Source organism: Tyto alba, unplaced genomic scaffold (assembly GCF_018691265.1).
Source record: "Tyto alba isolate M040663 unplaced genomic scaffold, T.alba_DEE_v4.0 Super-Scaffold_11, whole genome shotgun sequence".
Lineage (NCBI taxonomy): Eukaryota > Metazoa > Chordata > Aves > Strigiformes > Tytonidae > Tyto > Tyto alba.
This window is the reverse complement of record NW_024881273.1, coordinates 3641849-3666140: the sequence shown is the minus strand read 5'-3', so window position 1 is coordinate 3666140 and position 24292 is coordinate 3641849. Positions and strand designations below refer to the sequence as shown.

General features: G+C 54.3%; 1 protein-coding gene, 2 long non-coding RNA genes and 2 other non-coding genes across 6 annotated transcripts; 4 read left to right on the top strand and 1 right to left on the bottom strand.

Annotated features, from left to right (window-relative positions):
* Positions 1 to 394: 394 nt before the first annotated feature.
* LOC116965990 lies at positions 395 to 6088 on the top strand. Its single transcript, XR_004409864.2, has 5 exons — positions 395 to 748; positions 1291 to 1346; positions 2119 to 2165; positions 3336 to 3376; positions 5662 to 6088. It is a non-coding gene; the product is annotated as an uncharacterized LOC116965990 (long non-coding RNA).
* Positions 1534 to 1666, top strand: LOC116958835. Its single transcript, XR_004405491.1, has one exon. It is a non-coding gene; the product is annotated as a small nucleolar RNA SNORA17 (small nucleolar RNA).
* Positions 2205 to 2338, top strand: LOC116958836. The gene has a single exon (XR_004405492.1). It is a non-coding gene; the product is annotated as a small nucleolar RNA SNORA17 (small nucleolar RNA).
* Positions 6089 to 8213: 2125 nt separating the features above from the next.
* DIPK1B (divergent protein kinase domain 1B) lies at positions 8214 to 16079 on the bottom strand. 2 transcript variants are annotated; one of them, XM_033012075.2, is made up of 5 exons: positions 15776 to 16078; positions 12697 to 12831; positions 10436 to 10543; positions 10055 to 10231; positions 8214 to 9455 (listed from the first exon to the last, which is right to left on the bottom strand). In XM_033012075.2, the coding sequence occupies exons 1-5, from the start codon at positions 15836 to 15838 to the stop codon at positions 8643 to 8645; spliced, it is 1296 nt and encodes a 431-aa protein (XP_032867966.2). In that variant the 5' UTR covers positions 15839 to 16078; the 3' UTR covers positions 8214 to 8642. The 2 variants fall into 2 exon arrangements, with proteins under 2 accessions (XP_032867966.2, XP_042642692.1); XM_042786758.1 differs by lacking the exon at positions 12697 to 12831 and having other exon boundaries at positions 15776 to 16079.
* On the top strand, positions 10224 to 11973 carry LOC116965991. The gene is made up of 2 exons (XR_004409865.2): positions 10224 to 10307; positions 11818 to 11973. It is a non-coding gene; the product is annotated as an uncharacterized LOC116965991 (long non-coding RNA).
* Positions 16080 to 24292: the final 8213 nt, after the last annotated feature.

Genomic DNA, 24292 nt, shown 5'->3' with positions numbered 1-24292 from the left:
TCCCCGTCCCGTGTCCCCAGCCATGTCCCCGTCCCGTGTCCCCAGCCATGTCCCCGTCCCATATCCCCAGCCGTGTCCCCATCCCGTGTCCCCAGCCATGTCCCCGTCCCGTATCCCCAGCCGTGTCCGGGTCCCGTGTCCCCAGCCATGTCCCTGTCCCATGTCCCCATCCCCGTCCCGTGTCCAGTGTCCCTGTCCCTGTCCCGTGACCCTGTCTGTGTCCCTGTCCCCGTCCCGTGTCCCGTGTCCCTGTCCGTGTACCCGCCCTCTCGCTGTTCTGCGTCCTCCCGCCCAGCAGGGGGCGCTCGCGGGACGGGGACACGCCGCCCCCGCCCCCCCCCCCCCCCCCCCGCCCTATATAAGCGGAAGGCGGGAGCGTTGCGGCCTTTTCGGCGGGGTCAGCACCGGCGGGAGGCCGCTCCCTGCGCGGAGCGGGACCGGGCTCCCTCCGTCCTGTCTCCGGCCCTTCCTTCCTCCCTTCCTTCCTTCCTTCCTCTCTTCCTCCTGGCCGCGACCTCCGTCCCGGCGGGGAGAAGGGAGCGCGGGCAGGGGCGGGTGAGCGAGGCCCGCGCCGGCCGCTCTCCCCGAGGTGCCTTTTCCCGCGCCATGTTGTGGCGGCGCTTCTTCAGGGCCGCCGTCGTTTCCATCCGCCCCGTCGCTGAACGAGGGAAAACGGCGGCGTGAGGACATGGCTGGGCCCCGGCGGACCCCCCTGTGCGGGGCGAGGAGGAGGAAGGTGCCCCTGGAGGTGAGCTGGGTGGGCTGCCTGCTGCGAGGCGCTGCTCTGGGTGACACCCCCCCCCCTTCCCCCCCGGAAAATCGGGCGTTAGTCCCCAGCCTTGCCTGCTCCCCTTCCCCAGCTTTTGGGGCCTCAAACGGGTCAGAATGTGCCCCCTCCCCTCAGCCACGTGGCCAGACACTGGGGGGGACAGACCCGCAGGTCCCCTGGGTCCCGTCCCCCACTGCGTTTGCTAGAGGCGCTGCCGAGCTCGGGTGTCGTATAAATAATGTATAGGAAGGTTCTAGGATTAAGGTAAACACAGCTGTGCTTCCAGTGAAGGAGGGGAGAAAATAGAGGGCTGCCAGCTTTTCCGGTTCTGAGGGAAATGGTTTTAAAGATTTGACGGGCTAAAGTGAATCTAATCAGCAAGCTATTTAAATTTTTTTTAATTACGTTTTAATATTTTGGTTTTCTATTAAGTGGTGCAGGTCACAAGGAAGATTATGCAATCAGCTACATGCTTTTTTTTGTTATCAACTGCATTTTTCTTTTTATTTGTCTGTTTTCAGCCTGGCAGAAGACAAAAGGTGAAGTGAAAAAGACTTCCTGCCTTGAAGAATTGAGGGTAAGTGGTGCTTAACGAAAAGGCTGTTGTCCTTCAGCCGCCTTGTTAACTCTTAAGTGGTGTGCTACATTTAGTATCTGCACATGCACAAAATGCCTTTGTAATACCACTTTCTGAGCAGGTGATGCAATCGTGTTTTTAAAGACCTGTAACTATCTCCTTTTTCAGTCTCTGATTTTTTTTTCAACCTGCCACTGGCGTTGCAAAGGTGGCTGCTGTGGCACCTTTGTGTCATTAGGTGGCAGAGAGGGACAGGCTATGTTCTACGCTCTTTTGTTCTGAAACCCGTGAGCACTCAGAGTGATTGATAGCCTGACATCATTTATAAATAGGCTGGTTAATAGGAGACTCTTGAGAAACTAAGCCTTTCCTATTTTTTTTAAATTGCCTTAAATGTGAGATCTGCAGGTAATAAACTAGAAGCGTGGTATGTTGGACCTGTAGTGGATGTGCAGCAGAGGGGCTGTACATAACTTTCTGATTATTTGGCCTTGAGAATGGATCCTGTGGGTATTTAGACTTTTATTGCAGAATGACTTGAAGTCATCTGTGTAAAGCCATGTGGCAAGTTGGTGACATCACTGGGATCACATGCTGGCAGCCCTGACACTATGCCTGTCTGAAAATAAAATTACGCCTGTGCTACCCATTTATTTCTTTAGCTTCCCTCTCCTGCTGGGCCTTTCAAATTTGTCCTTCTTGAAATATAAGCAGGCTTTGAAGCATGTCTATATAAAATAAATGCTGTATATATTTTCCACTTATTTTTCAGAGAAAGCATTGTGATGTGGCAGACCCAGGAGGTCCCAAAGACCTGAGGTGAGCAGCAGTGGATGCGTGTTCCCCTGTTGAATACTCCATGCCCCAGCTCGTGTTGCAGATGTGGCTGTAGTGCCATGTTTGTGTCATTAGGTGGCAGAGAGGAAAAGGCTGTGTCTTTGCTAGTGCTCTGAAACCTGTGAGCACTCAGGAATGATGACCAACCTGACAATTATTTATTGCTTTTCCTGTTTTTTCTCTTTAATGCTAATTTTAATACATGAAGGTCAGCTGTCATGGGACAGGGTTCAGCAGCTAGCCCTGTCCTTCAGTGTGGCAGACAGTCATTCTCATAACAAATACCTTGTTTATGTGACAGATAAGAGGTGTGACTGACTTCTAAACATAGAACGTGACAGCAGAGAACTTCCATGTTTTACTAACATGCTGTGTTAAAAGCTAATCCAGGTTTCTTGCATATCACCTCTTATCGTTACGGCAGTATGGCAAACTCCAGTATTCTTTTATTCTAACAGTCCTAAGTGCTTGGAGGTTTATTCTCCTGATATGTTAATATCATTAGGGGTCAGAGATGCAGGAGCTTCCTGTGTCTGAAGGCTGTAACTGCTCAGAGATCAGCAGCTTGACACTGTTACCATGCTTACCTCTTTCTCCAGAGAATCGGTGAAAGATGGAGAAAAATTCCTTTGAAAATTATGCCAATGTTAACTGCATCAGGGAAATGTACTTCCTTTTTCTTTTTTTCAAGGACAAATAGAAGTGACAGCTCTCTCCTTGAATTCTATTTTTGTTTTCAACAGTCCTTTATGGCCTGCAAGACATTGTTGCTCACTGCCTGTTCTGCCTGTGAAAGGGCACTTCTTGAGTTTTGCAGGGTTTAGTATTATGTAGATACTGAGAATTGCACTTGGGAGTAGAGGTGATGGGGGAAACTGGCATTTAAGTTTGTTGTTTCCAAAGTATGGCATGATCTAGAAATGGTTGGGTGTGGATTTGGCATATGGAGGGAACCCTCAGCCAACAACATCTTGACTTCCAAGGGTGCTGAGTAACTTTGACCACAAAATGCAATCTGGAGTCTTCTGAAATGCAGCTTTATAATTGTGCTTGCTTTTGGGCGTGGGGGCGGGATGGAACAAAACAAACAAACCCAGAGCAACTCTTTCCCCCAGAAAACCCAAACTGAAGATCTTTTTCCTTCTTACTTAGAGAACAGGACTGAGTTCAGGAAGTTGCTTCAGATGTTGAAGGTAGGTATTGTGTCATTTCTTGGAAACATTTTAAACCTCAATGTGTTACCAAAACAGTCAGTGACTGGGTAGAAGTCCTTGGGTTGGTACATCTTGTCCTTCTGCCTTACAGGATACAGACAAATAAAAAAAATGACAAAAAATGCTACTAGTGCATACTTCAAAAAGAACTTAACATTCAGTATTTTTTCATCTCTCACTGATAAATCTCTACTTTGAGTGGAGTGCTTTCAGGTTCCTCTGTTTTGCTAATGCAGTAATTTTTGTAAGCAATCTTAAACTGTTCTGATCACCTTTTTTATTTCAAACTGCCTTTCTCAGCTCCCAAAGCACATCCTTTTAAGGGCAGCTGTCAGAACAAGACACTTTTGTTGAGAGCTTACTTTCACATATATTAGAATGCCTGAGATCAAAACAGGCTCTGGTATTACTACACAAAATGCACATGAAAAAATATTTGTCACAGATGTGCAAGATAATGTCTTAGGCATAACGAAGAAAGAAATAATTGATTTCAGTAATCCAAGAAAAAAAATAATGCTAAAACCTGAAGTCTTTTCAAAGTCCTAAACGAACTTGCAGTAAATCCAGCAGAGGAATGCTTTGCCATTTCCCAATCCAAGGTCTGGTTTCCTTGTGCATCAAGTTCTAGGTGGTAACATGGCAGACAGCAAAAATATAACTGCGCACAATGTGACTTTAGTTGGTTTCTGTATGTGCTAGCACGATGGCAAAGGAACTTGACCTCTAGCACAGTGAGCTGCTGAAGAGCCCAGGTATCAATAAATCCTAATAGCTCTGTGTGTCACTGTCCTTTCTTGGGTGATGGGGTGTACATGAGCCTCTGCTGTGCCAGTGTTGAGTGGTGAGAGAAGCTCTGGCCACACATAGATAGTATTGTGAAATTCTAAGAGGCTTTGCAGTGACTAATAGCTTGTCAAAATCTGGCAGTGCTAAATGGTGGAAAATGTCCTCATTAAATGGGCATTAGGAGGGCCAAAGGTGCCTTTAACCAAGCGGGTAGCTGCTGGCTGCAAAATGAGCCATTTAATTGGGAAAAGTCACTGCCTCCCACCAGTGACTTTGGAAAAGAATGCTAATAAGGTTGTTGGGGATATGGTTATGCAAGGAGACACGCCTCAAGAGGTGACTCTGCTATTTAAATTTCTTGACTTTTAACCCTGAAATACATATTTGAGTTTTTTCATCATACTTTACTCCTCTCAAGGGTCCTGTAGGGGTGGTGAGTGCCTAATGAGTCTCTCTTTAGAACTTTACTGTGTGAGGCATAGGATAGCTGTTAAAATTTTCCTAATAGCAGTTGTTATTAACCATCTTCCCAAGACTAAGCATCAATCCCAGGCTATTAATATAGATTTGCTGAAAGAATTACCTGGCTCTCAGCTGTGGAAAAGATTAATATTTTGTATTAAAGTGGGTGTGAGAGAAATTAAAAATCTTTTTGCACATTGACTTAGCCCTTCATCATTTAGAACTGGTTTATGTCATGGCTTTGAACACTGGAATAAGCCCAGCTTTTTTTTTCTCTGCACTTTTAATAGCTTGTCTCTGAACTGAGGTTGGCAAACTCACCTTTGATTTTTAGGGAGCCAAAGAGTGAAAGAGTAACCAAGAGCAGATTCCAGCTATTGTGCTGTTAAATTATCCCCTTCCTAGACTCACCAGAGTGCACTGTGCCTAGCCAGATTTTTTTTCAAAACCTTTCTGATCTAGTGGCAAAGAACCTCTCCTAAATTAGTCCCATGTATTAGTGCCATCTGCCTTCTGTCCTCTGACTCGTGTCGCACTGTGTGGCCCTGATCCACACAAGTTTGCAGGCACTTGGCTTCCTCTGACTGCAGTGAATAGAGCTGGTGCAAGTCACAGTGTTCCTGTGGTTCCGGACTGAAGTAAATTGCTTTCTGAAGTTTCCCTGGGAATCATCATAATTGAGCCCCGTTAATGAGTTCCCTAAAATTTAGTTTCATTTTATGATGCTTTTTTTTTTTATTTCCTTTGGGATGTAAAAAAAAAAAAATCTTTGGACAGTCCCAAGACAAACCTTGATGTAGTTCTTCAATTAGCTGAAAATGTTGCCTCTGAAATGAAAAGCAATTCTCTGTCCTGACTAGCTGCAGTGCCTGAGCTCAGGAACTGTCCCAGAGTGAACAGCAGGAGTCTGGATGGTATGGATTAATGAGCCTTTTAGTATTGACACTTATCACTGACTTTTACTGGCTGTATTTGAAGTTGTCTTAACGTCCTGGGCCTTTTTTTATTTGCAGATCATGCCTTGGGTTTTAGAATTTTCTAGCAAACTTGGCTACAGCAAGAGAAACAGGTGGCAGCGTCTGCACTCGAAGATTTGTAGACTCCTAAAACTTGACCTTTTCTCATACATGGGTTTGAGCACTCCGCAGCCACTCGGAGTGCGTGCGATGCTGTTTGTGGTTCTGATTGTTTGCCTCAGCCTGTGTACTTGAATGTCAGTTTAAAAAAAAAAAACTTGGAGCTGTTCTGCTCCTAAGTGTCCTTTCTGCTTTTGTTCCTTTACTGCTGTTGAAAGCTGCAAGAATTGTAAGCTTGCCCTTCTCTGAGTCATCTCGGCTCATGTGCTGTTTTCACAGCCATATTCCAAAGCACTGTTGTTTGGATCTGTTTTCTCTACATGGTTAAGAAGGATTAAAAAAAAAAAAAAAAAAAAAAAAAAAACACAAACACTAAATAAAGATGCCAACTACAATAAGTCTGAAATTACTGTGCTTGTGTATTTGTAGCACTCCCAAGTAATACTAATTTTTTACCACTCTAGGATTTAAGCTTTTATTTGTGGAAACGAGAACTAGGAAAGGAGGGTTTTTTAACTTTAGACAATGAAAGGTGTAAATCCTGCTGCTTACCTCCATCCCCTTATGGTATAAATCTTTGCTAACGGCAGCATCTGGGGAAATCAGATTGTCAGTCTTTCCATGTTCTGGCTTTCCCCCTTTTTTCATCTAATGTGGGAAATCTGGAGAAGGCATGAGTGTAAAATAGTTTTGCCTTCAGTCATTTTTCTCCCATGCTGCAGTGCAGCTTGTTGAACCATAAGCACGTGTCTAAAAACAGTTGTGCTTTTTCTTAGTGATGAACAAAGCTCAGTGCTCTTGGGGCGAGGGATTCCTGGGCTGGGCAGGTGAATAATGTCGTAATGTGACAGTTCTTTTCAGAAGTGTCTTTATTGGAACAAAGCTATCTTGGCTAGTGCTTTAAAGTACAGGAGCTGCCCTTCTTGAACTTCATCTTTCAATGTAAATGCTTAAAGGGATTCTGGTATTTAGGATTATGTGGCTAAGTAAGGAAGATGGTGATTTTCCTCCACCGTTATCCACTACTGCTTTTGGGGAAGGGAGCAGCGGGGATAGAGTGTGGTGGGAGCGCTGCTGATCTAGAGAAAATTAACTAGTACATCTCCTAAACACAGGGTAGGGTGAAAAATGGCTTTCCTGAAAATCTGAGGAGAGGATTTGGCGTGGTTGTTCGGTTCCTTTTTCTAATGGCAGAAGAAAAATAATTTTTCAGTGGAGCTGGTTGCCATGGGAATGCAGGACAATAGATGAGGAGCTGGGGTGGCTGCGTGGAGCCTCATTAGTGACTTCCAGCCCTCGCCTTCGCCCCCCCCCCCCCCAAAAGCTCCTGTGCGGGTGAACCTGCACCCCAGCACGTGTCTGGCAGGGTCCCTGCCCGTCTTTGTGGTGTTTGATGGAATTAAGGGTGACTCCACCGGGCTGAGGAACTTGCCACAAGTGCTCGGCCTTACCACAGATGAATTACGTTGCGGAGCCAACTCCTCTGTGGGGAGTGAGCTGTGCTGGCTCCGTGCTAGATTTAGAGCACTGCTGACACTGAAACATCTCCTCCATAAATAATAGCGAGAGGTAATGATCCTATAGAACTAATAGAAGGAAATATTGGTATCTCCTCCAAAGGGCTCATAAATTTCAGCCATGACACTACCGCTTGCCGTCACAGGCGATACGTACTGTCAGATGGACTTTTTTTTTCTTTGTGATTGTACTTCAGATATACGGTCCACTTCACTAAGCAGTTGTTGGCAAGAGCACCAGCATATGGTCCATCAGCAGGAGTACGACTGTGCTGGGAACAGAGCAAGCTCAGGGTAGTTTACACAAACTCTTCCTCTCTACCTGTAGTTTTAAAAGGTTGCTGTAACTGTGCACTGAAAGGAAACAGAAGGTAGTTATGTCACAGCCAAACAAATGTCTTGAAACCTGCTCAAAGCTTGCCTGGAAATTCGTTTTAATGATGAGAGAAACACTGGGTTATTCTGGTGTTAATCTTTAACCTCTGCAGCGTAAGACCAGCTTAGTTTTAGGGGAATTAAACCAAGAGGCTGGTTTATCCCTGCTCTGAGTACTGTGGGAAGCAACACGTGGGGCACGTATGTTAACCGGTCAGAACTGTTCAGGTTTAGCCCTTTTCCTTTAAGCTGTTCTTGCCCTTAGATGCTTCCAAAGCCGACACGCGAGGGGGAGCGGCCCCCGTGGTGCCAACCGCGGGCTGCGGGCAGGAGCAGCCGGGGGGGAGCCTCGCACACGCCATCGCATCGCTGTCTGGGGTCAGGCACTTCAAAAGGGAATGAAAGAATTGCCAGGATTCTCCGCTGTGGAAAAGACAGCTTATCTGCTTCCTAAGCTACAGCTGGATGTGATGGCGGATGACTCAGACACTTAAGGAGAGACTTCTGAATAGGGAAATCTACCTTTTTCTCCTTTTTAGATCACAAACAAGCTGGTACTTAAAAGGCTGCTGTTTTGCTATTGATGTACTGGTGTGATTCACGTAAAAGCTATTTATTTACATCAGAGACGTTCATCAAAAGAAGATGTGACAAGTACAGCATGAATGATTCATTCTCAGCTCTCTGCACGGCTTTCCTGTTAATCAAGAAACAGTTAGATGCGTCCAGCTGGGCTCCGCTTCCTTACCGCTTCCCGTGTCATCTTCTTCCCCCACGCCTGTTCCACCCGGCTCCCCGTGTCCCAGCCCTGCAGCACGCTCTTGCCGACTGTATCCATGATCCTGCTGGGCGGTGGAAGTCATGACGCTTGGTTTCCCATGAAGGAGAAGGGGCTGCAGCTATGCTGAACTCCCCGTGCAGGGTGTTTTGATCCTGTTGGGGGAGAGGATGGAGAAAGAGGCCTTTAACCCTCGGACTTTACTCCAGGATTGCAGATTCTAAACTCCAGGGCCGTGCTTCCCCCCTTTAGGAATATTTGGTGTTTGAAATCTTCTTCCAGAGCAAGGTCTTGAGGTTGTTCAGCACGAGGGAGTGGTGGACTTCCATCTGGCTGGCCAGGCCACTGAGGGTCATGCAAGTTCGGAGCTGTTTCTGCAGCTCTTCTCTCAGCTCCAGCGGTGCTCCGTACAGCAAGTAGTCCTGCAGCAACCTGCAGGCCTTCGCCAGGTTGGGCTGCACCACGTCGCTTTTGCACTGCTTCATGAGTTTGTCACACGTCGCCACGCAGTCCTTCCCGTAGGTGCAGTCCACGTTCTGCTCACAGTGACGTCCCTTGAGGAACCCCCTGATTGTCATCTCCGTCGCCACCTTCCTCAGGTTGACCATTTTGAAGTCGTATTTGTCGTTGTAGCCCACGTTGCTCGAGCTGGCCTCGCAGATGTAGAAGTTCCCGTAGGTCCCGTGGAAGATCTCCTCCACGAACTCCAGAAGGCCGATGGCGATCTTTGCCCGCCGCGGCCACGCTGGTGCGAACCACTGGTGGATGATTTGGTGGACGACTGAAGGCAGCAGCGACTGGAGGAAGGGGGGGACGTCCACTCCGTAGAGGGAGGTGTGGGGGATCTTCTCCGTGACGTAGAGGTCCCCGCAGTGCCCCAGAAGTTTCGAAGTATGCTCTTTCTCGTGCAAGGAGAGCATGAGAAGAAACTCATTGAGCTGAAGTAGCGCCCAGATGGATTTGGCCTCTGCTAAAGACACTTTCCCATCCCGGTTCACATCGGCCATGGCGATGATCCGGCTCACCAAGGCTGCAAGAGAAGGCTGGTCTCCCAGCTTGGACTGCAAACAGAACAAGAAGCGGCATCAGACCCTTGCAGCTGCGTTCAGGCTTCGTATCACGAAACTGAAGTGGGGAAGCAAAGAACTGAGCTTAGAGTCATAAAAACACAGAATCACTTAGGTTGGAAAAGACCTTTGTGAGTCCAACCGTAAGAGGTTGGGAGAGGAGGCAACAGCCACCGCGCTCGAGCAAATACCGTTGCGTATGGTTGGATGGCTTCAGCTCCAGCAGAATTTTACCAGCCTCGGGGCTGCTCTAGAGCCGGACGGGAGCAAACTCGGGAGAGCAAAGGCTGCCAGGGCCACCCGTGGGCTTGTGAATAAGCTCTGGCCACCACAGATCCCACCCGCAGCCGTGGGACAGCGGCCTCCCGGGTTGCTGCTACCACAACCTTATAAATAAGAATTCCTGTGTGAGAATGGAGGTTTTGCTCAGCTAATCCTGTACTTGGTCTGCAGTAGGTGGTAAGGAGCCCTGCCCAGCACCCGATGGGCCAGGGGAGCTCTCGTTTAAGGGGAAGGAAAGACGTGATTCGTCTCTCCAACTGACAAGTGGCACCCCAGGCCCGCAGGCTCCCGGAGGGACCCTCCGCGCTGACCTTCAGGAAGTTGAGGAGCATTTCTTTGAACTCATCCATCGACGTCCCTCGTGTCGGTTTGTCGAAGAGGACCACGTCCCTCCGGGGCACAGAGTCGGGGTGGTTGTCTGCCTTCAAGGCTTCTTCGATACCGCATTTGATGATCACCTCCCTCTCCCTCCAGAGCCCGCTGTAAACCTACAGCAGAGGAGAGGGGACACGGCGGAGATGGGAGGAGAAAACAGCAGAGAGCTGGCTTCTGCTTCGGTTCGGGGTGGGTACCGGGGAGAGGGTGAGGAGGAGACACGTGGGTGGGTGGAGGAGGACAGGACACTGCCTGGGTTTGATGCTCGCACCCATCCCCTACCCTGCGGTGGTTTCCCCGGCGGGGCAGAGACCTACCTGCTGGGTGGGAGAGGAGGAGAGGCAGTGCTGGAAGAGGAGGCTGCGCTCCTCGCACAGGTCTTTGCATGTGGAGCCAGAAATGATTCCTTTCTTGTACTGGTCACACTGGGGAGGGGAAGGCAGAGAGAGGCGCTCAGCAGGAGCAGTTTCCCGTTTGTCCCATTCCCCCAGCTCATGATTTGGGGCACCCCAAGCACATGAGCTGAGGGTGTGTGAGCCCCCCACCCGCCCTGCGCTCCCGTTGCAGCCACCAGCCCTGCTCCCGGCCCCTGCCATGCCCAAACTCCTCACCCCTCTCCGTGCCTGCAACTGGGCTGGAGCTGGCACTTTGGTTTTTCAATTTCCCATGTGTAACTGAAAGCACCATCGATTCCACCGCGTCCCCAGTGAGCCTGCTTCCTCTGAGTTCACGCAAGTCTCTTACACAAGAGAAAAACCACCCCTTAAAAGAGGCACACCTGATCGCAAAGCCACACCAGATGCTTGGAGGCAGGGACGGTATCTCCAGCTGCCAACGATTTCTTTCTTTTCCTGGGATTCTGACGTTCTCAAGCACCAAGGGGCTGCTCGGGGTCACCACCCCAATATCACTTTGGCCTCGGGTTTGGCAGCCCAGGACGTGCTGCCCTGCCGCGGGGGACCCCGGCTGTGCCAGCACAGCGTGTAAGTGGCTACGGGTGATGTCCGCATCTTGCCAGCCACTTTGGCTAGTTCAGGGTAGGGGAGCACCTCGTGCTCAGACTTTCGTTGGGGAGCTGTGCTGCTCAGCATCCAGCCCCTTCCAGCACCGCCAAACTCCCCACTCCACTCTCTGTCTGCCAAAGAAATCCCAGCCTTAAATCTCTGTTCTGAGATCTAAAGGCGTCTACTGGCCCCAGTGCAAGGACTTTAATGGGGGAGACATGGAAAGAGGAGCGTGTAGGCACGCGGGGGGCTGAGCCCTGGCCAAATGGGCAGCAGCTGTGGGCAGAGCTCACACCCTTTGGGGAGGCTCGGTGCTTTGGGCAAGGTGGGGCTGGGCTGGCAGGGTCCCCCCACGCTGCTGGGTGCTGCTGCTGCAAATCCAGGGGGTGAGGGGAGAGTCCAGGGCTGGAGGAGAGGGCAGCGTGGAGCTGGGCGAGGATGAGGATGCACGGGCTCAGGCTGCTCAGTGGCAAGGGCTGGCCCGGGTCCAGGCAGTGGCGGGGACAGGGACAGGGACGGAGGGTGGATTTGAGCCGCAAGCGGGGAGGTCGGGTTAGGAGCTGGAAGTGTCCCCGGGCAGGAGAGGCTGCAGCTCTGCAGCTTCTCAGCGAGGGCACAACCGCCTCAGGGCTGGAAACAGGAGCTGCAGAAATTCACTGCATCTCTTCCCTCTTTTTTTTTTTTTTTCCCCCCAGCTTGGAGGGGAATTAACCCTTAGACCTGCTCACAGGGGACACAGCCAGACACGGCATCTTAAACCCCGAGCTCGGAGCAGGAATTAGTGCCCAAGACCCCGTGGTCAGAGTCATGCAGAAAATCAAATTAAACGATCGTCGCTGTTGTTATGGCAATTCCTGCCTCCCTTCCCTGCTGAAGGATTGATGAACGAGGCATTTTCAGACAGAGCCTGGCGTTCCCCCCCCACCCCTCCCCTGGGCTGGGTGGGCGACCTGCTCCCCTGCTGTGAGGCACACACAGCAGTCTGGGGGGGGGGGGGGGTGCCCCGCTTGGCTGCCAGCAGCGGGGATGCTGTGGGGAGCAGGCTGCACCCCACTGCAAGCCCCAGGCAGAGGCAAAACACACCAAGCCAAGCTCCCACGAGGGGTCTGCTCCTCGTGCAGGGTGGTGCTTTCTTTAGGGCACGTCAGCAGTTACACAGAGGTACCCCGGGACCGGCTGCTCCCCTTTTTTCTCTGGCTCTGCGGAGCTCGGGGAGGGGCTGGCGCGATGCTCTCCCTGCCTGCAGATCCTGCTCGCTGCCCTGACATTGCAACTTCATCTCCACAGACATTAATCTGCCCACGTCTGCTTGGCCTGCTTCCCTCCAACATCTCATTAAATTGTTTCACCGTCCCCCTGGCAGGATAAGGTCACCTCTCCTGCTCCGAGCTCCGTGTGATGCCGGGGCCGGGGAAGCAGCCGCCTCCTCAGCCCAGCGTTTGCTCAGGATGCTGCCCCGACGCTGCCTGCCAGGCACCACACAGGGCTTGGGGGCGGGGGGGATGGAAATGGGGCTCACAAAACACCCCGAATCGGGATCAGCAGGGCCGCGGGGGCTGCCGGCCACCACTCACGATTATCATCCGGCAGACGTGGCCGCGGCAGAGCTCAGAGTAGGACGAGTAATGCATATATGCCACCCAGCTGCCCACGAAGATGCCCAGCCACACCACCAGCAGGTACTTCACCTTGATGCCCGGGAGGCGACTCTGGAAGGAAAAGAAAATGCTGGTGAAGGGCAGGGCTCTGCACGGGTTGTCGTCAGCTGGACAAGGACAACTTCTAGACAAACCAACCTGAGCACCGGGGAAACCTTCAGCCTTTTTTATATATATATATATTCACCAGTCTATTATGCAACTCCTGCTACAAGTAGGTCACTTAAAATTCCCTAAAAGCAGGGCGATTACAGCAGTGGGCTGCGATGCAGCGCATCCCCGTGCCCGGGAGCCGCAGGCCCGTACACCCGCTCTCCTGCCAGCGTGAGGGCAGAGCCTGCTGCCCTCTGCAACCCCAGGCTTTGCTATCGGGGCTGCGAGAGGCTCTGCTCCTGCCCGGGGAGACCCTTCCTGGCAGACCCCTCCCTCGCAAAGCCCCACGGACACAGGAGGCTGCCACCAGCAGCTCCCGCGTGGGAGCGGCTGAGGAACGAATCTGGAAGCGCAGGGGCAATACCCTGTGCAAACAACTCGAAGGCTCGCGGCGTGATTTTGTTTTCCTGGCTTCGTTTCTTCCCCTTTGACCCTGCAACAGCAGCGCTGCTGCCATCTGGCCTCCCCGCAATATAGGTTGTTTACCTGACCTGTATATACACAGCGCAGATCTCCGGCGGTTCCTAAGGGCAGGGAATTAATTCTTGCGTCAAACACCCCATTCACTCTGGTTTCTATAGATAATTCTTGCCTCACGCCAGGCCAAGAGAGCCCTGGGCCAGCGGCCACCCTCAAACCCTCTCTGCACTGCATCAGCCTTTAACACCACGACCGGCTGCTGGGATCGGGCTGGATCCGAGCGGACGCGGCACCGTTACAACCTGCCAGGGATCCTCGCTTGGGTCTTGTACCCCAAAACTGCTCCCACCTCCAAAATGCCTTCTCCCTGGCCCCTCGCCCAGCGCGGTGAGGGCTCTGCCCCGCGGCAGTAACCAGAAGCGGTGGAGCCTCCTGCCCTCCTGCCACCCCGGCTGCAGACAGGTCTGCCTCCAGATCCCAACACTTGGCTTGTTAATTAGAAGCGCCGAAGTGTGAGGCAGGCCACGGTGCCCGGCGAGCAATGGCACCGCTAATTAACGCCCGTTAACGAGAACCCAACCACGGCAAGGGCTTGGCAAAGACAAAGGATGGGTGGCTGCTCCTGTGAGCTGAAAACCAGCTCAAGTCCCTGAAGTCAGGCATACACCACTGCGACCCATGAGACCCTCCCCAGCGCAGCAGCCCCCTCAAAAACTGCCCAGTGGGGGGGACGTGACCCATCAGGCCCCCCCCCCCCCACTCAGCAAAGGGGGCCCTTTCCGTGGACTTCTCACTAGAGACATGTCTTGGGGTGGCAAAGCCCTGGTATGGCCCAAATGTCCCTTTTGGCTTATTCAGACCTAGAATCCATCACATTCCTGGGGCAGAAGGGGGGTCAGGACTGTGACCTGAGCACAGCACGGGGAGCGCTGGCTTCATCGTCCCCTGAATGGTGGAAACGTGGAGGTGGGGGATGCATTGCAACGAGAGGTTCCACCGGGCTCTGGGAGTATTTTGGATTCACAGCTGGTGCTCAGCTTTTTTTCCAGGGGCTCAGTCTTCAGGCACGGTCCCGTTGTCCCCCTGCCCACCGCCTCAGCTGGCAGCCTGTGCCAAAGGGTCCTGTGAGTTGCTGTGTTTAGTTTTAGGGTGATTCTGGGAGACCTGGAAGTGACTTTGGGCCGGAGCTGACTTCAAAGGCAAAATGGACGCAGCATCACAAAATCCTCCTCCGTCCCCGTGGTTCCCCTGCAGCACCCTGGGAGCGGGGGGGGGGGGGTGGTTGTTTCGTGGTGGGGACCGTGCCAGGGCTGGTGTGCTCTCAGGGGTGGTTTGGTGTGGCTGTCACTCTCCCTCCCGTGGGGTATCTGTGTAGATGATCCCGGTGCAACCCAGCACCCACCCACCCTTGCTCTGCACCCAGCTTCACCGTCCCTGCCAGACCCAGTCCCTGTCCGCGGCCTCACGCAACTGCTCCTCAGGCCTTTGGTCTTGGAAGAAGAACACGACCCGGGGGGGTGGCTCAGCAGTCAAAGGCCCATCTACCCCAGGAGCGAAGCTGTAGCACCCACCCAGCTCTCAGCTGTCTTGGGGACCCACAGAGCCACCCCTCTAAATGTTCCCCTCGGCCGTGCAGCCCTTCCTGCACCCAGCGAGCCCAGGGCTTTGCCCCAGCTCTGCACCCACCTCCTGCCAGCAAACTCTGCCCTCCAGATATCCCTTCCTGTGTCCCCGCTTCTCCCCACCAGATATCCCCTCCCATGTCCCCCTTTCTCCCCTCCAGATACCCCTTCTCGTGTCCCCCCCTTCTCCCCTCCAGCGGGACAACCTCTCTGGTCCAGGACCTTCGCCAGACTCAGGGTTTCTCATCCCACAGCTGCAGAGAAAACACCCAGGCCAAGCATCCCCTGCCCTGTCACCGCCAGCTCCCCGGAGCGCTGAGACAGGTCCTCAGCCCCCCACCCCGCCAGCTCAGGGCTGGGAAGACGGGGAGATAAAAAAAAAAAAAAAAAAAAAGAAAATCAAAAATAAAGAAAGAGAGGGAGCAGAGCCCAGCACTGCTGCATCGGCTGCTTCATCCAGCGCTGCGGGCTGACGGACGGGCTGCCCCGGTGCTTCACGGCTCCCCCAGCACCGCGGAGCGCAGCGCGGCTTATGCAACCGCCCGCGGCTCCCGGTGCCGGTCCAGGGTCCAGGTGGTTCCCCCCCCTCCCCCCCGGTGCCGGTCCCCGTCCCCCTCAGCCCTTCGCAGCGGCCGGGGCGGGGGGACCCGCGGCGGAGCGTCCCTTTGTGCACGGCCGGTGCCAGGATGCGGAGCCGGGCATCACCGAGCCGCCCTCCCGCACCCGGCCCGGATCATCCCCCCCCCCCACCCCCCCCCCCCGGTACATCATCCCCCGCCTCCCCGTCCCCCTCCCGGTACCTGCAAGCCCTTGGAGATGGGGCAGAACAGCACCAGATGCACCAGCCGCCGGATCCTCCGCATGCTGCGGGCCCCCCGCGGCCGCGGGCCTCAGGCTCCGGGGGGCATGGCCGGGGCGGCCGCGGCCCCTCGCCTCGCCACCGGGGGCTGGAGGAGGAGGAGGAGGGAGGGAGGGGGAAGGGGAAGGGGGGGAGGAACGGGAAGCTGGGGGGGGGGGGGATGCTGAGCCGCACCGCCCGCTCGCACCGCCGCAGCCCGGCCCGGCCCGGCGGGGCTCAGCGCGGCTCCGCCCGGCTCGGCGCACGCAGCTCCGCCGCAGCTCGGGGGGGGGGGGGGGGGGGAGCGAGAAGGGGGGGCTACCCGGCTCGGCTCGGCACGGCACTGCCCCGCAGCATCACACACACACACCCCCCCGCCCCAACTCCACCCCACCGGGGTCCCGCGGGAGGGGGAGTGGGGGATGTGTGGGTGTGGGGGGGTGTATGTGTATGTGTGTCGCATCCCCAGAGGGTCAATCCAACTGCAGGACTCCCCAGCGTGGGGATCCCACTGGGGCATCACCCCCCCCCCACCCCCCCCCCAGGGCTCACCCCATCGCCTGAGGGTCCCCACGCAGGGTATCCCAACCTCGGGGCTGGTTGATGACCAGGGATGGAGGGGGGGGGGGTGGTTCATAAAGATGCTGATCCTTCTGCCCCCCCACCCCCAGCACTCGCAGCAGCTCAGGTTTTATTTAAAGCTATTTTGGGTGGCAGAGGGTAATTTTGTCACGGCGTGGGGGGGCTGTATCCCCCCCCCCCCCCCGCCAGGGCTGAGACCAGCCATCGCCCCGGCTCCTTCGCCTCCTCGCTGTCTCCCTTCTAAATCCTAAAGCTGAGCAGCAGCGGCGGCGGCAGCAGCGGCTGTCCTCTCTGTTTGCACTGCGTCTGGGCAGGGAAACCTCAAGGCAAAACAGGGGCTGCTTTGTGTCAGGCACCGAGCAGACAGGCCAGGGACAGCCTCTCATCCAGGGGGGTGCAGCATTCATAGGCAAGCTAGAGCAGAGGGGAAAGAGAAACAAAAATATGATGGAGAATGGTCCAGGGAGAGTCAGTCACGAGTCACTGTTAAGATAATTCCTTGCTCACTATTAGTAAATCTTCGGATTATCCATTTGTCCCCGTTTTGTGGTTCAGATTGCTTCCTTCCGTTTGAATTCGGCTCAAAACGACCTCTGAAAACAAGGTGGTCGCTTCATTCCCAGTAGTTCCTACTCACTCTCAAGAACCAGGTACCCAGGGTCCAATGAGCAAAAGCCTTCGCTTGCCCTAATCTGACCAGTGGTGATAAATAATGAGCGTCACAACAAAACTGAACCAAAACACCCCAAATCCTGCGGCACGTTTGCTGCTGTCTTTTAACACCGAGGAGATCCCTGCTGCTCTCTGGCTGTGCAAAGCCCACACCATGCCCTGAGCTCCGCGCTCGCCTCCCAAGGCGCAGGCATTGCCCACGGCATCGCCTCAGTAACGGGGCCGGGTTAACTCGCCTCCTCTGCCTGCAGGTTTTTCCGTCCTGCTGAAGCCAGGATGGTTCTCTTGAGCTTACACAGCTTATTTTTAGTTTTAATTAGTGCAGTAAAAGAGAAAGCCTCTGTGATTTTTTTTTTTTTTTTTTTTTATTAATGGTGAGGTTGGTAATTTGGAAGACAGTGAGGACAGGAAAATGCATTGCTGGGTGCCCAGTAGCTGAGCCAGCTGTGAGGATGAGGAGGGTCCCGCTGCTGCGACATGCTGCTACATCCTCCCCAGCTACAGGGAACACTTCTACTCAAGCACCAATAATTTCCTTATTTCCCTCCCAGCCTGAAGATGGTTCACACTCACCTGAACCTTCCTCAGTGGGATTTGTCTCCCACTACCCTCTGTGCCGTCCCAGGAGGGGGAGCAGTGGCAGGCAGCTTTCCTGCCCTGTCCACCCCAGGCCCCTCACCTCACCCTGACTCCAGCCTGCTGAGACTCAGCAGGATTAAACACAGAGATGCCTTTTAGTATTTGTCCTGTCAGGGCACCTGCCTGCAGTGAAGTCCCCTCTGCGCCCACAGCACCAAGTCTCTCCCGCTGCCTGGGCTCAGCAGCATCCCACAGTGCCCACGAGCACTCCCCAGCTCACCCTCCTTGCGCCCTGAATGCTGATTTTGGGGGCTGAGCTCGGTGCATGTAGACAGAATGAAACCCTCATCGGGGATGGGAAACAAGACGCCTGGGCCAAAGTTGAGAGAGGCTTGAAATGCCACGGATCTCTGCTGCAGGGCTCTGCAACATTCAGGGGTGGATTGTCCAGAGAATCTAATTAGGAATGAGCAGACCTTCCCAAGCTGTAATACGCCAAGTAATTAAGTGATTAGTATTGATTGTTGGAATGCCTAATGAGCAGTTATCACTGAATGATTAATTAATCCAATCAAAAGAGTAATAAAAATTCTGCAGGTGTGATTATATCTTCTATTCAATGCACAAGGGCAGCGAGATCTCTCCCCGTGCTGTCTGTCTCCCATTTACATCCCAGGCACGTGGAGGACGTGGCACTGGAGATGCTCACGTTGCCGCCCCGCTCCCACAGCCCGGGCTGCCCCTGCACAAGGGGTCTCTCCCCTGCCCAAAATCCCCCCAGCACTGCCAGGCCAGGCTCCCGGCAGCGGGCAGGCTGGGGAAAGTGGTCCCCCAGGAGCTGTCAGCATCCAGAAGATGCCAAACACAGTCGATGTTGATCTCCTCCCTGGGAATCTTTCACTCGCTCCCTTGATTAAGTCGCTTCAGTTTCTCCCGGGTCACTCAGCCCACAAAACCCCTGCTAATCTCCTCTAAACCCACAGCGTGTGGCACGCTCACCTCTGATGATTTCCCAGCCCTGCTGCTGCTCTGCGGGCACATCCCCAGGAGCACTGTGCCCTCAGGACACAGGAGCTCTCAGGCCACCCACAGCCCTGGAACAGTCACTCGCTGGCCAATAATATTTACCCAATTACAGGATAATGTTCTTCAAAACTAAGTAAATTATCATTCCAGCTAGCGCTAACAGCAAAGTACAGAGCAGCCCTGATTTGTGAGCAAGGACCTCCACCCACCTTCATCCCCTCCAGAGCACCCTTCACCATCCACCCTCCTCTGGGTGGGATGCCAGCGGCGGGTGACAAGTGGGGACAGCCCGGCCCAGTGCCACCACCCGCAGCACCCAGAGCTGCTGCTTGGCAGGGGGGTGCAGGACCCAGAACCGAAACAGGGGCACGTGCTCACCCCCTGCCCACGCTCTCCCTTCTCCCAGCGGTGCCCTCAGCATCAGCCCCGTGGCCATAAACCGGAGGGGATTTCTGCCCCGGGGAGGGCGGGGGGAGCTGCGTTGGCACCCGGCATTCCCAGGCACCGGCCGCAGCTCGGGAGATGACGGATCCGGGCTCGGGTGCTCTTTTCTGTGCATCCCGTGAGGATTTGAGGCTGATCGCCTGCGCTTCCCGCGCGGCATCCACAGCTGGCCCCGCGCAGCGCCCGTCAGCTGCCTCTGCCTGCCTGACGGGCCCTGATGGGGCTGAGCGCAGTGGTTATAATTAGAAATGCTAATCAGCTCTTGTGTTTCTGGCTTGACAGCCCTGCCACCCCCCAGCACAATCTTCCCTCCAATCTGTCCTATGCTCGCCCCCTTCGCTTCCTCTCCAAATCCCTGCTACTTGTCATGAAGCACTATGGAATTAGTGGGGGGGGAAAGCTGCCTTGGGCCAGGCATGCAGCCCCTGTAGAGCTCCTGCCTCGCTGGGGACAGCTTAGGGGTCTCACCCTCCATTCGCCACCAGCCCCCTGGGTCGGGGACACCCCAGGGACACCCCTGCCCTTCGCCAAGAGCTCCGGCACCGAACCATGGGGTGGGAGAGGGGCAGCCCGAGGGTTCCGCTGCTGGCTACAGGCAAAGGGCGGTGGCTGTGGCTGGGAGCCCTGCGGCTCCGCCAGCCCGGCTTTGGAAGGGGAAGCTGCTCTCATTAGGATTTCTGTCATGTGCCAACTGTGGGCTCTTCCCAGCCAAGGAAGAAAAGGAGCTTGCAAAGGAGCATGGACAAGGAGGCTGAGCAAGCAGATCCCTGCACAGGCTTAGCTGGTTACCGAGTTATTCATCGTCACGGCTTGAACTAGGAGATACAACCCAGGGGATTCCTCCCTCGCCGGTGCCTGCAGACAGCCCCTACCAGCCCCCAGCCCCTCCGCACAGCTCCCCCCTCCAAGCCAGAGCGCTCCTGTTGCTGCGAGAGCCAGGACACGGCTTTCTCCCTGGGCATTTGGCTCCCAAAGTCAGGCTTGGCGGGGGTTCCATTCCTTGGAAGCAGGCACAGGGCTCGGCTGGCCACGGAGGAGACAGAGGTGTGCAGGCAGGACGAGCAGCCCCGGCGTGAGGACACACACAGCCCAGTGTGCTCAGAGGGGGACGGCAGCTGAACACATGCTGGCTTGACGCCGGCCGCTCGGCGCTCCCCTCCCCGGCAAATAAGAGCTGGTGGCAGGACAGGGTGGCACAGGCCGGGCAAAACCTGGTGGTCCCTCGCCCCACAAGTGCCATTCAGACCTTCACAGACACCCCTGCAGCCTCCTGGGGTCGTGCCCGGCGTGCTGATGTGTTAACAAGTGATCGGGCTCTCCCAGACAATAGCTGAACCACATCAAGCAACCCACGGCAGCAGGACAACACAGCTGCACCGGCGTGGAGCAGGAAATGAATTTTATCTGGAGCCACAGCCTGCATGCCCACCTGAGCCGTGAGATATCGCAGCATCTCTGAGTGGTGGGAGAAAACCCACACCGCGCTCGGGTTTTTAACTCAGCCTTCATCTCCAGGTGCTCCTTGTTTATTAACCTCACATGGCTGCAGGGGAGAGGCTCCAGTTTGGAGGCGCAATGTGCAAAAGGGCAAGCGGTTTCAAGCAAGCAGCAGCTGCCTGAGCAAAGGAGACAGCCCCCCACCCCACCTCCTCTGCCCAGGACCCCCACGCGTGGCCACGCTTCACCTGGGGCAGGCGCCTGCTCGCCACGGCGTGTTCCAGCACGAGCTGGGGGTGGGCATGGGGGAAACAGCAAAGGGCTTCTTCCCCCTCCTCCCCACGCACCGGGCACTGCGATTTCTGGAGAAAGGAAAATAGGAGAAACAAGGAGGTATCGCAAAAAAGGGTGCCGGGAGGGACAGGGTACGGTGGCTCCGATGGCATCGTGAAAAGGCCCCGGCAGCACAGGCAGCTGACTGGGAAAGCTCCGGGGACGAGTTGGATTGGATTTGTCTTGGCTAATTGAGTCTCTCCAGTGCTGCGGTACAGGTTTCACATGTCGTGTGAGCGGGGTCCCGAGCAACCAGGAATTAATGAGGGTCTGACCCTGTCTGTGCAGCCACTTGAGTTTTCCCAGTGCAGACAGCTGGCTTAAGAGGCCCCTTTTTTCTTTACATATCAGATCAATCGGGATAGTTATAATCTAGTCCTTGCGAAAGCTTGGAGCAGACTTTGCTGCCCAGCTAGCTCAAGGGGAAAAAAAGCAAGCAAGAGGGAGAGGTCATGATGAACTATTGATTGAGCAGACGGCGGTGCAGTTCCCAGAGATGGCTTTTGCAGAGAACTCGCCCGGGACAGTTTGCCTCTATATCTCTCGCTAATGCTGCGCCATTGATCTTCCATGACAGGCGGCAACTACAAGATTTTTTTAGCCGGAGTCATTAAGAGGCATTAATCAATACCAGGGGAAATAGAAAGAGAGAAACTGTTTGTTTCATGGAGACATATTCCCCGTGTGGGTTTTAGCCCGCTGAGGTGTGCATGTTTTATTTCCAGCGGCCAGGGAGGCCTGCCAGGAAAAGAATTCACCTTGTGCTGGACTCTGGCACTTGGAGGAGATCCTGAGCCACTTGCAACATGCTGGCAGCTCCGGCCAGGCTGTGCAATGAGAGGGGACCAGCTGGGGAGTTCGTGGCATCCGCTTCCAGGTAACCCAGCATCCCAAATCGCCCAGATTCTCTGTTCCTATACAAATACCCCAGGAAGCGCTAGGTGCTGATTTCATACGCCCAAAGTGCTGGGTACTGGTCTCACACTTCTGCTAAAGGCAGCTGCTGCCTGGCAGTGGTGCAATCGGTCCCGCCAGCTTGCTCAGTGACCCAGCCCTGTCTTGGGAGCTCAGTCCCTGCCTCAGGGCTCAGCCCGAGGTGCTGCTGCTGTTGCCTGAAAAGTACTGTGTCGCTGCTCTGGGCAAGACCAGTTCATTCCTGTGGCAAGACTGGAGTTGTTTGCAAGCACCCCAGGCTGCACCACTCCCTCCTGCCCTGCCCCAAAGATGTCAGTACATTTCCATTGCATCTGTGGCAGCAACACCCATTTTTCTTCTCCTCCAAGCAGCTCCTCTGCTCCAGCAAGTGTCTGTGCAGGTGCTGGAGCCCATTTCCCCTTGGAGAGCCAGAGAAGGGAGCTGGAGACGTGCTCAGGAGGACAGGATCACCTTCAAAGGCGACTGCAGAGAGAGGCGGTGGTACGGGCTGCAATCCGTGTGTGCTCCTGCAGGCAGAGCAGCCCAGCGGCCCGGGGGCAAGCTCGGCTTGTGGAGGTGCTGCCAGCTCCCACATGGGCTGAGCTCAGCCCGAGGAACAGCCCCATGACAGAAGAAGTTGAGCTGATGTTTAATTCCACTTGCAGATTTAGCCCAAAGGCCCTTTGGTACGGCCGGGCACACCCTGTGGCACTGCACCGGCAGGTCGGGTAACCTGGGAACACCCCACTGGGCCCGCTGCTCCTGTACTGGAGGGAGCACAGCTCCTGCTAACAGGGCCTGCACCGAGCAGGTATCGAGTGGTGCTTGAGAGGAAGGGAAATGCTCTTTTGGAGGCAGGGATGGAGATCAGCTTCCCTTTCCTCTCTGGGGCACATCTTGCCTCGAGTCCCAGAGCCCCAGCCTGCTCCAGCTCTCACGGGCCGCTGCGCGGTGGTAATTACTGCAGCTCTCTGAGGAAAACGGGATCTTCATCAGTGCTGTAATTACAGCCACGCATCCACAGCGAACGGATCGAAGGGAGCAGGAGAGGAGGGGATGAGGAGGTTGCCACCTCAGAAGCAGGCTGCACTGGCGGGGCGCACGCTGGCTGTAAGCACCTGACAGAGTCGCGGCCCTGAGAACACACAACACATACACAGAGCTCAGCACCATCAGCTGAATCTAGCCCAGATGGGGCAAGTTACACTGCGGCTGGGTGGTGGCTTCCTGAAATGGGAGTCTCGGATGTGAGAAATAGAGCAAGCCTCTCTTCAGTCCCAGGTTGCCCATCAAGAGAAGCCCTTGGCTAACAACTTTGACTTCCCTGTGCAGTCCATCAGTCTCCAGGTCAACCACTCGGCCCCTTCCAGCAGCACAAAATCCATGAGAAACAATTTGATTTCCTTTATTTACGCATGACATTTGGGAGAAAGCTTAATCCTATTGCAACCGGGGAAAAAAAAAAAAAAAATAAAAATTCCAATTTTACAGCTTTGGGCTCAGAGGAGCTCAAGCTGCAGCCAGACAAGATGCTGTTTCCAAAGCTGTGCTCTGTACACTCATTTTACTGAGAGCCTCGCCTGGGGCAGACAGTGCAGTGTCCTGCAGAGAACATCAGGTGCAGGGGGATTTCCAGCTTCCGTGTACAAATGCAAATGCAACAGTAAGTTCTTGCAACCTCACATTTTCGCTGCCTTTTGTTTTTGGCAAAGTCTGACAAGAGAAAATATAAAAACCGGTGCAGGGGGGCATGGTGGGGTGTAAACCTGAGCAGGAATCCTTGACTGATGGTTCACTGACTCTCTCCAGCCTCACCGACAGCCGGAGGAGCAGAGCCCCGGCACTCAACGGGACCGCTCCTGTGGTGTTCCTCCTGTGGATAAGCGTCGTGCCAAATCGGCTCTGTATCTTCTGTAGATTTAAATACTTGGTTGAGTTTCTCAAAGCAGAGGTAAAACAAGCTCAGAGAAAGCAGAGCTTTGAAAAGCACAGCTGAGGAACGGTTTTAGGTGTGTTGGGAGCGGCAAGGCTGGGTGTGCCAAGACACCTGCAGAGCACAGGGGTGTTTCCTGAGGGGTTGGTGGGGGCTGTGTGGGGCCTGAGACCTGCAAAGTGCTCCAGTAGCTGACGAACGGGACCATAAAACCATGAAGCAGTGAACATCTGAGCAGATAACGCAGTTACTTTCTCAGTAGAGTTATTTGTAGGTGAGTAAAATTTACAAAAAGGCTCCGATAATCTAATATACTTTTGCAATATGTTTCTCTCTTAATTGCATATTCCCAGAGTCACACTCCTTCAGACTCTCTCTCTTTCCAGTGACCAGTGCAGGCTGTGCATGCAGTACCCCAGACCAGGGCAGTTTAGCAATTTTATTATTCTGGTTTTTGTGCAATGCGGTCACTACGTAGTCCTGCGGGTAACTGCAGCACTCACATTCAAACCGCACTGAGTCAACAGCTCGGTTCCTCCTCAAGTGTTTGCTCTGTTG